The sequence below is a fragment of the Chenopodium quinoa genome, unplaced genomic scaffold, assembly GCF_001683475.1.
Source record: "Chenopodium quinoa cultivar QQ74 unplaced genomic scaffold, ASM168347v1, whole genome shotgun sequence".
NCBI classification, from domain to species: Eukaryota; Viridiplantae; Streptophyta; class Magnoliopsida; order Caryophyllales; family Amaranthaceae; genus Chenopodium; species Chenopodium quinoa.
In genome coordinates this window covers 636,549-646,718 of record NW_018744502.1, presented here as the reverse complement: position 1 = coordinate 646,718, position 10,170 = coordinate 636,549, and the positions used below count along the sequence as shown (strand labels likewise).

The window sequence follows — 10,170 nt, the reverse complement described above, 5'->3', positions numbered from 1 at the left end:
GCGAGTGAATGTGGATTCAACCGTAGTAGTACTAGCAAGGTAGAAAAAAAGTTGGCTGGTCTTGATGGTAAAAAGGGTCTTGTACTTATTAAATATTTGGTTTGTAACAAAGAAGGTTTTGTCAATGATAATAAGAAAGATAAAAAAGATGTTAAAGGTGTTGTTTTTAGGAAAAAAATAGTCAAGAGGATTAGGTGTCCTGCTATGATTAAGTTTAAGTATTGTGATGATGGAAAGTATATGGTTTATTTCTTTCATGAAAGTCATTATCATCCCATCTCAACTCCTACTACCAGACAGGTCACTAAACCATATGATGATGGCTTAACTTGTGCTCATAGGAAGTTTATATTTGATAATTCAAAGTTGAACATTGGGGCTGTTATGTCCTATAGCATGATTAAAGAATATTGTGGAGGTTATTAACATGTGATAGGCACTAAAAATAAATTTAAAAACTTTTCTCGTGACTTAAAAGTTTATATTTCTTAAGCTAATGGGAATGTTTGTAGAAAACCTTCAACAGAAAGTCAAAAACAGTAATGTTGGTTATTATTTGGACTATTGTGTTGATGCAACTAGGAATCTAACACGGGTTTTTTGGGCTGATCCCATAGGGAGAAAGGACTTTCACTTGTTTGGGGATTCCATTTTTCTTGATACCACGTATGATACAAATAAAAGCTCCTAAGTGTTCTTCCCTTTTACTGGAGTTGACCATCATAAACGATGTGTCACATTTTGTGCAGCCTTGTTATCTAAAGAAGATGTAGAATCTTTTGTATGGCTTTTTCAGACTTTTCTAAAGTATCTAGGAAATGAGACTTCTTGTCTTATTACTGACCAAGACCCTGCTTTGGGTATTGCAATACAGAAAGTTTTTTACCAAAACGAAACATTGATTATGCATATGACACATCATGGGGAAAGTGCCTGAGAAAGTAATATAATGACACTGACTTTTTGAAAGAAATTTGCGTTGTTGTTTGGGACAGGGAAATTGAACCTAATGAGTTTGTTGATGGTTGGAATTCTGTGATGGAAAATTATGATTTGGTAGCTTATGAATGGTTTGCTTATATGTTCAAGATCATGCATCACTGGATCCAAGCCTATTTTAGGGATTTATATATGGGTGGTTTGTGAAGATCAACCTCTAGATATGAGGGTGAAAATAAGTTTTTTTGTAATTTCATATATCTTCATGTGTCATGTGTTGAGTTTCTCCTTTGGTACAAAACAACCTTAGATGCACAAAGGCATGAGCAAGATGAACATAATAGACTGAACAAGCAAATGCATATACTGATTACTCCATTAAAGTTAGAGAAGCATGGTTCTTCAGTTTATACTCGTTTTCAATGAATTTCAACAAGAATGCGAGGCTGCTTTTTTTTCTTTTGGTATTGAAAGCTGTAATTCTACTTATGGTGATGGAGTTGAGTTTTCTATTGTTGTAAATAATGAAAGTCAAAGGAATTTTAATGTTACATTTGATTTATCTACAATAGAGTGTACTTGTACTTGCAAGATGTTTGAGGGTCAGGGTGTTCTGTGCCGACATATATTATTCATTATGAAAGGTAAATTAGTATCTGAAATCCCTAAACATTATGTTTTGAATTGTTGGTGAAAAGATGTTAAGAAGAAATCTACATTAGTGGATGAGGCTTCTAACTTCAACAAAAAGAAGCAACCAATCTCTGATGTGTGGTCAAAAATGTTCTCTTGTGTTAGTCTAGCAGAGGGTTGTGAGGATGATATGTTTGATTTTGTTAAGTAATTGTGTTCATTTGAGGAAGAGCTCATGAAAGAGAACAATGGTGAAGGTATGTTACTTTTAACTTTGTTTTATTTACTTTTATTTAGTTTTATTTACTTTACTACAACTTATAGTTTTTGAATGTCAGGTGTAAGTTTCAAAGAAGGCAAAGAGGCTGATATTCAGCTCTTTGTTAGATCTAATATTTTTGATGTAGATATCTTGCCTCGGAACAATGCCTCGACAAAGGGTCCGCTAGAAGTTCGAAACGCTTGAATAGTGCCAAAGAGGTAGCTGTTGAAGTAAAAAGCAAAAAAAAAGGAAGAACTTGCAGAGCTTGTGGGAAATCTGGTGTTTCTCATGATAGTAGAAACTATCCAAATATGTAGTTTCTCAGGTATGTTACTTTTAACATTGTTTTATTTACTTTTATTTTATCTTTGTTTAATTTATTACAACTTATGTACTTTTTGTTAATTTATTTCAGGTTCATCTAGGATAGGCAAGCTTCATTATTAGATTGATGCAGTTGATGTTAAATATGCCTTGAAGTTCTTAAAATATTTACTTTTTTGTAATACTTTTTTTTATTTTTTTTATTATAATACTATTCACTACAATTACTTTAAGCAATTTCTTTTGAACTTTGTAATACATTTCATTTACTTTAATACTGTTCATTTAGTTTTTTTTTTTAATATTATTTTGTATATAATAGAATTGCGTAATAGAATTTCTAATTTGTCCTTATTTATATACATTCATCTCAAAGTTATGTTACAATCACTTTATGTATAATTTATTTTACATCTCAAAGTTAGTGCAAATAATTTTTGTTTACTTTTAACAAATTGTTTTTAGGTTTTAAAGATATTTCTTTTGTTTTTACTTTTCATGTAATAGAATTTAATATTTGTCCTTAGTTTTATATGAGCTTACCCCAGTTTCTCAAAATGGTAAATAATAGCAACTTTATAAATTTTTTATTCTTTTTTGTGGTTGACTAAACCCTTCCCTCCTCCTTCAACCTTCCTTATCTTCTCCAACCTTTCCCATCATCAATGGTGGATGAATTGCAACACTATAACAAACACCATGTCCTTCACCACCAACATCATGCCCAAAACCACTGCCATCACAACAAACCCTAACCCCGCCATCTTCAAATTAAGGGCATGGGTTAACCCTAAATGGAAGGTGTTTGATGTTGTTTGTGAGCTTTGCATCCACTGTTAAAGAATTCTTCAATTTCCAAAGTTATACATTCATCACAAAGTTATGTTACAATCACTTTATGTATAATTTATTTTACACCTCATTTATGTATAATTTATTTTACACGTAGTGCAAATAATTTTTGTTTACTTTTAATAATTTTTTTTAACTTTTAAAGATATTTCTTATACTTTACATGTAATAGATATTTTCAAACATACATTTTTATTTAATAAAAATTTACCCCATATGATAGTGAGTGAACCAAAATAGATACACAACATAAATATTATTCTCATTTTTATGCATTACTTTAATAGATAATCCTTTTACTTTAATATATAATCCTTTTACTTTAATAGATATTTCATTTACTTTTCAAAACTTTTTTTTACTTTTTAATTTATATGCAAATATATTAACAAATATTTTTTTTGCAATATAAGAATACTCAATAAAGAAAATAAAAATATATATTACTTTAATAGATAATCCTTTTACTTTAGGATATATTTTGTTTATTTTCAAAAAGGTTTTGTGTACTTTTTAACTTATATGCACATATATAAACAAAATTTTCTATACTAAGAAATTACACACGTACGCACGCACGCACACATATATATATATATATATATATATATATATATATATATATATATATATATATATATATATACAATCATCATATAAATCTTGTAGACACCACAAAACTCAATCAATAATATAAACATCATACTAATCCTAGACACTAATATTAAAAACTATACATCTATGCTGTCCAAATCTTCTTCTTACCACCACCATTTCTATCTATTCCTTGTTCTTCTCTTTCTTAGTTTTGTTTTGTTCTGCCTCCTAAAATATTAATGAATTTAAAGAGTTAGTTGTAGTTTGTAAAAAAACAAAAATTATTATATTTTATATGAATAAAAAAATAAACATCATTCTTATATTATTTTCTTTTTCTTTAACTCCCATTCTTCAATATTTGTAAGTAGTTTGGTTTGCATTTGGTTTTCTTCATTGAGAATTATTAGAAGTAGTGTTTTTATATGATGGTGTTTTAATCATTCAAATTCTTGGAAATAAACCAAAGATAAACAAAACGCTCAAAAACTTAAGACAATGCATAAATGAATATTTAAACTTATAAAAACAGAAATATCAACTCACATGTTGGATAGATCCCAGTCCCAAGCCATCCACACCATCATAAACCTTAATGTGCAGTAATAGATAGCTTCCAGAGTAATTGTCTTGCCTTACTTTTTGGGATGGAAGTTCTATTAATCTAACATTGTAGTTCAGCATTTCTTCTGCCTTTAGATACTTTCTTTTCTTCAAAAGTTTTTTAATTTGATTTACCTGCAACATATATATTGTTATTAGATAACATTGAAATACAATATAATGCCAACAATTTAACTTATATTATTATGCTTACTGTACCCTTAATAAAACTCTTGATTGATTCCCATTCCTCTATATCGTCGTACTCTGTGTTGTCCAATTGGTCAACTTTTCATTTCTGAAGTTTATGACAACAACGAAATAATGATCTTCCTTCTTCAAAGGAAAAAATACTTGCAAACCAAATTATTTAATCTTTAGATTTAAAGAATTGTTTATTTACTTTTAAGATATCTACTTTAACTTTAAAGAATATTTTAGTTACATTAAAAAAGTTTTCTTTAACTTACACATTCAGCTGCATCCAAGTCCAATGCTTGAGTTTTGTCCATTCTTCCCATGTCTTTTGAAGTTGGGTCACTCCCCTTTCCTCATTTGCTCTCAAACAAACAATTAAAGCTTCCTGCAAATTTTTTCCAAGTTAAGCTTGCACATTTACAAAGCTTGTATTTTTGTACTATAAACGTGAAGGCAAATCCATAGTGTTACTATATTTTTGAATCAATTACCATGTGGTCAAATCAAAAGTAGAATCTGACTAGCTGATTCTCAGGCCTTTCTCTCATTTTTTCGTAACAGTTGAGGTGGAAAGCCCAAGCAGTGATCAAATAATTTGTAACTTTCCATTCATCCAGTAATGAATTACAAACGTCTCTTGTTATTTCAATTGATTAACCCAACCAACCTACAACTTCACTGTAATATGTTTATCATTAGAATAATTTTATTTGCAAACACGAAAAAATAAAAATTTTGCAATAATTACATACCTTTTGTTTACCAAGTTGTAATCATTAATAGCTACATAGTCAATCACTTGGTTAAATTGCAAGCTCATGTTTTCCACACAGTCCTAGTTTTCTTTTAGGAAATCTAACACATATATCATTTCCTTCAACTCTAAAAACTCAGCATCCACAACAAGTTTTTTGCTTACTTTGAACTTTGAAACTTTATCTACAATGGCATCTATATTTGAATTGATGTCTGACAGAACAAGGGAAGCACATATTTTTGCACGATACAACTTCCTTCTGTTCGCCAACCCTAAGTCTCCATTAAACAATTCCCCATTAAAGCACAACATATGTAACATACAGAAAACACCACAATCAAGTGTTTGTTTTGTTGATTTCCAAGGAAATGATACATTGTCAAACTCATAAGACATTATATCTTCAGCTTTTGGATGCTGTAGTTTGTTCATTAACTCTGACATTTCTTCTACCTGAGATAATTGAAATTAAATCATTTTATTTACTTTAGAAGTATTATTATTTACTATTACATGTAAATCATTAACTTTAAAAATATTCATACTTAATAATAAAAATAGAATGCTATTTACTTTTAATATAGATTTTAGATTAAGTACATAATCATACCACAGTAGATGCAACATTTTTATAGTAATCCATATCAGTTGTTTCATAAATTATGTTATCCAAGTACTGGATGCTTCCTTTAAACATGTTCACCACCACCACATTATAATGGATATTCAACAGAATTGGGATAAACACCTCAGATTATAATTGTATTTGTTATTTTTTATTTATTTTTTTTTTTTGAAATTAGATTTATACTACATTAGAAAAAACTTACCAAATCAACCTCCATAAACTGGTGTTTTGCATAGCACAATTGGAGCCAATCTAACCAAGCTTGGTTTAATTAAGCTAAAACTGATTTAGGAGAGCGATCTTTAACCTTTTGAGAAGTTTTCTGGGATGCGAGAGAAATCTCCAGTGGTCTTTGCATATTCATGAAAACACAAAACACATTATGTATTCAGTATATATTCTGTATGTATTCTATTCTTTATTCAATGCATCACTTACATTGTGGTCAATTCCAAAGAAAAAGCATGATGGTCTGGCCGTCAATCTTGATTTAATCATTAAAAAATTACCATGCTTTAACAATGCTTGAATTTATCAATTGATTTGGGACTATTGGTGCTAAAGTTATCATATCATCCCTTGGTATTACAAGTGGAGGTTCAAGTGTAAGAAGTTGTTCACTGTATAATTACACAAAAACAACTTGTTTTATTAAAATTTATAAAGTAAAAGGAATTTGAAATAAAGTAAATAAAACAATGCTAAAAGTTAAAGAATAATATTAACCCTTTCATTGATTTATATTTCAGAAAACAATAGTCGGCCGCCACTTGATGCAATTTTGGCATTTCTTGCATTCTGCTTTTTTTTGCTCTTCATACACTTGCATACGTAATTCACTTTAGTTTTTGTTTTCCCACAATCCACATAACACTAAATCTTAGAAGCAAATTCATTCAAAAAGTTGAATGGATGTTCTGATGCCTGGTTTGCAGTATTTACATCAACTACTACACTAACATCAGCTTCCTCTTCTTGTTCTTTTTCATTCTGCTCTTTCACCTTCTCATCTTTCTTTTTCTCCTCTTTGTTTTCATCCTTCTCCTCTTCCTTTTTGTCCTCTTCCTTTTCCTCCTTTTTTCGTAATCTTCAATTTCATCATCCAAAATAATAGCATTATGTATAAAATTTGAAGGATCATCTGCATCCTCTTATTATCTCCATCATAATCGGGAATAGCTTCAGGATTTTTATGCTGCTCCTCCCATGTTGATAGAAATACATTAGATACATCTCTCAAATCATCGTAAATCCTCACTATTTCATCAATAACCCTTTGCACTCTAAGGTCTTCTATCAGCCTTTGTGTTGTAGAAAATAGTTGAGATTTCGATGTAGACACACTTGATTGATTCTTTTAAATCCTGTGTGTTATGCAGCTTATACGCTCGGCATGTAACATTGAAAAGAGTGTTGAATCTCTAGCCAATAAAAGAAGATCTTATTCAACTTCCTTCAAATAAATAACAAAATTTTGTTTTTACAATACTTTTGATGATACTATTTACTTTTAAAGATAATTTGTTCACTTTGTAGTGTATTTTATTTACTTTTTAGTTTGTCATTTACTAAACATTATTACTACTAGTAGCAGAACAAATAAATATAAAATATGAAATTGTGACTAATATCCATAGTAAATTTGGATTTATCAGTATCTAATTCTAATTCCTACAAGCAAGCTACTGGTTATACCATACTATACAAGGTTATCACTTAAATAATCTTATATGCAATTTTACTTAAAATTTAACAAACACATAGCAAGCAGCAATGTTCTAGCAAATGTAGTATAGCAGCAACAGGAGGCAGAGTAGAAGTAGCATTGCAACAGCAGGCGGCATAGCAGAAGTAGCATAGCAGCAGCTGTAGCAGCAGCCTTGGCAGGGAACCAGCTGCAGCAGTATCAGCCTTGGTAGGGCAACAATTGCAGCAGTAGCAACCTTGGCAAGGCAGCAGCAGCAGCACTAGCTGCCAAAGAAAAGCAAAATACATACCAAAGTACATATTCAAAACGAAATAATAATAGATCAAACTCCCAAAGAAAAGAATGAGATCAAAGTAAAGGCATTTAAATTTAAAGTAAATAGAATAGTACAAAAAGTAAACACAAAAAAACCTAACAAGTCAATAAACAAGAAATCATTGCAAGCTAGAAAAAATACTCACATCATGTGCAGCCTCATGTATTTCACTATCTATCATAACACCATCTGGAAGGTTAAAAGAGACTAATCTTCTCTCTCTATTAGCAAAATTCCTATATGCAGTCTCAATAACATCACCTAAGTATGATTGTTGACCTCATTTTCTACAAACCAGATTTACATCTTTCTTGATTTCTCCTCGACCAAATGATGTTTTTTCTTCAATTGCAATTCTTTTTCTTACTTTCTCATCTGTCCAATGTTTGATTAAGGGCAATGTTGTTGGTTCAGGCTACCCTTAAAATGAAAGGTGATGAAAGTACACAATCAAAAGAATCAGGACACATCCACTGATTTGTTCTTGATTCCTTATGCTTGTTTTTCTTGAAGCTCCCCACTACTTTTCACAAGTTATTGAGTACATAACCACACCAATCCAAGTTACGTATTTCTTTTACGTTGTCTGCATAGCTGGTTATCTTATAATCTATCACTCTGTTTGCAAGCGGGCCAAGAATGTGCTACAAACATACATCACAAAGAACCTTTTAAAATCATCACCTCCTTCCTTTAGACTCTTTATTTTGTTCTCTAGATTATTCACAAAGATTTCATCGCTTTCTGCAATACCTAGCTTCTTCTTCCACTTATTCTGAATCATGATGTTTGCTATAGGTTGCTTCCTTAACTATTAAGTCAACTTGTTCTCTGTTACATTTGCAAGCAAGAAAACATTTGAACATCATAGGAACTTACAGAGAACTCCTTCATCATGTCAATCTTGAGTATACAACTTTTTTCATTGAAATGATGACAAAGCCATGGAAGCATCTTTGTCATATCATCTGATTTTTGTCTCTCACTAAAGTCCTTGATAATATAAAATACTTCATTGTGTTTGCAGTGTGTTTTCTTGATGTCCAGATAGCCATCATCATTGTCACTTCCTTCTTTAACCTATATAACTTGTTGTACCTCCTTATCTAAACTGTCAAGCTTCATTTTCTTCTTTAAATGAGCTTTTGTATTTTTTTTGTCTTCTTCTGATGATCATCAGATTCAATTCTTCATTGTTATCTTGTTTTGGTTCGTAATTGCTATCTTTAACTTCAGCTTTTGTTCTTTTTTTAGTTCCTATATTTTGTTAAACTAGAAGATATTAAAACATTTACTTTTAAAATTAAAATATTCAAGAACAAACAACCTAATTCACAACATATCAGTCTAACTTTAGAACCTAATACAATAAACTTTTATAAACCTTCTGAAGGTTCTAGTTCCTTAAGCCTTCTCTTTATCAGTACTTGGTTTTTGAAATCCTGCACCTAATACAGTTAACTTTAACAATGAGTTTCTTTTAATACAAGGAATATATAAATACAAAACATGTTAAACAACTTTAAAAACATATATAGTTACTTTATAAGCATTTTTATTTAATTTATTAAGCTTATCATTTACTTTTTATATTCAATTATGTAATTTTATGCATCATAATATTTATGTTGATAACATAGACTTATAAAGGCAAATGGGTTACTTTTTAACTGTTTCTATTTACTTTATAAATTGAATCTTTTAATTCAATATAATATACCTTTAATTGGAGATTTATTTGAATTTGCAGGTTTCTTTAGCGATATCTTTTGTGCTGCAGGAGCTTTATTTGCTCCATGATCTCTTTTCCCTGTAGGATCTTCCTTTGGAGGTTTCTTTGCTACATCAGGTTGTGTTGGAGGTTTTTTTGTAACATTTTTCTTTGAACTTTTTGTCATTTTAATTTGCATGCAATTTAAAACGAAAATGAATCACACTTTCTCGATTTATACTTGATGGTTTTATATTGCCTGATATATATACTTTTAAATCAACTCTTGTTATTATAATAACAACAACAAATGATTTCTATACATGCAACATTTCGAAACAAAAATCCATTCCTCATTTCAACCACATCAATTCTTGATTTATACTCAAGCCATAATAGCTACAAATATATAGTAATTCATTAACTTTTAATCAATTTAAAGTTACTTTTAGCCAATTTCTATCTACTTGTAAAAATAAACCACTCAAAATTAAAGGAAACTACTGAAACTCAAAGGAAAATACTCCAAATTAATGATTTTATTTTATTCACTTTAAATTATTTTATATTAACTTATATTTGATTTCTTTTAACTATTATCAACAACTACTCAAAAATTAACTAAAATTACTCGAAATTAGT

General features: G+C 29.8%; 1 protein-coding gene across 1 annotated transcript; it reads right to left on the bottom strand.

The window, feature by feature from the left end:
- Positions 1-6,666: 6,666 nt before the first annotated feature.
- Positions 6,667-9,715, bottom strand: LOC110698144 (101 kDa malaria antigen-like). Its single transcript, XM_021875553.1, has 3 exons — positions 9,538-9,715; positions 7,737-7,764; positions 6,667-6,880 (listed from the first exon to the last, which is right to left on the bottom strand). The coding sequence occupies exons 1-3, from the start codon at positions 9,713-9,715 to the stop codon at positions 6,667-6,669; spliced, it is 420 nt and encodes a 139-aa protein (XP_021731245.1).
- Positions 9,716-10,170: the final 455 nt, after the last annotated feature.

Coding starts and splice junctions, on each gene's coding strand:
- LOC110698144 (XM_021875553.1), bottom strand. CDS start 9,715: ATGACAAAAAGTTCAAAGAAAAATGTTACAAAAAAACCTCCAACACAA. Junction 7,765..9,537: donor AAATAAATCTCCAATTAAAG/GTATATTATATT, acceptor TTTCTTTGGCAG/CTAGTGCTGCTGCTGCTGCC. Junction 6,881..7,736: donor GCTGCTGCTGCCTTGCCAAG/GTTGCTACTGCT, acceptor ATGAAATTGAAG/ATTACGAAAAAAGGAGGAAA.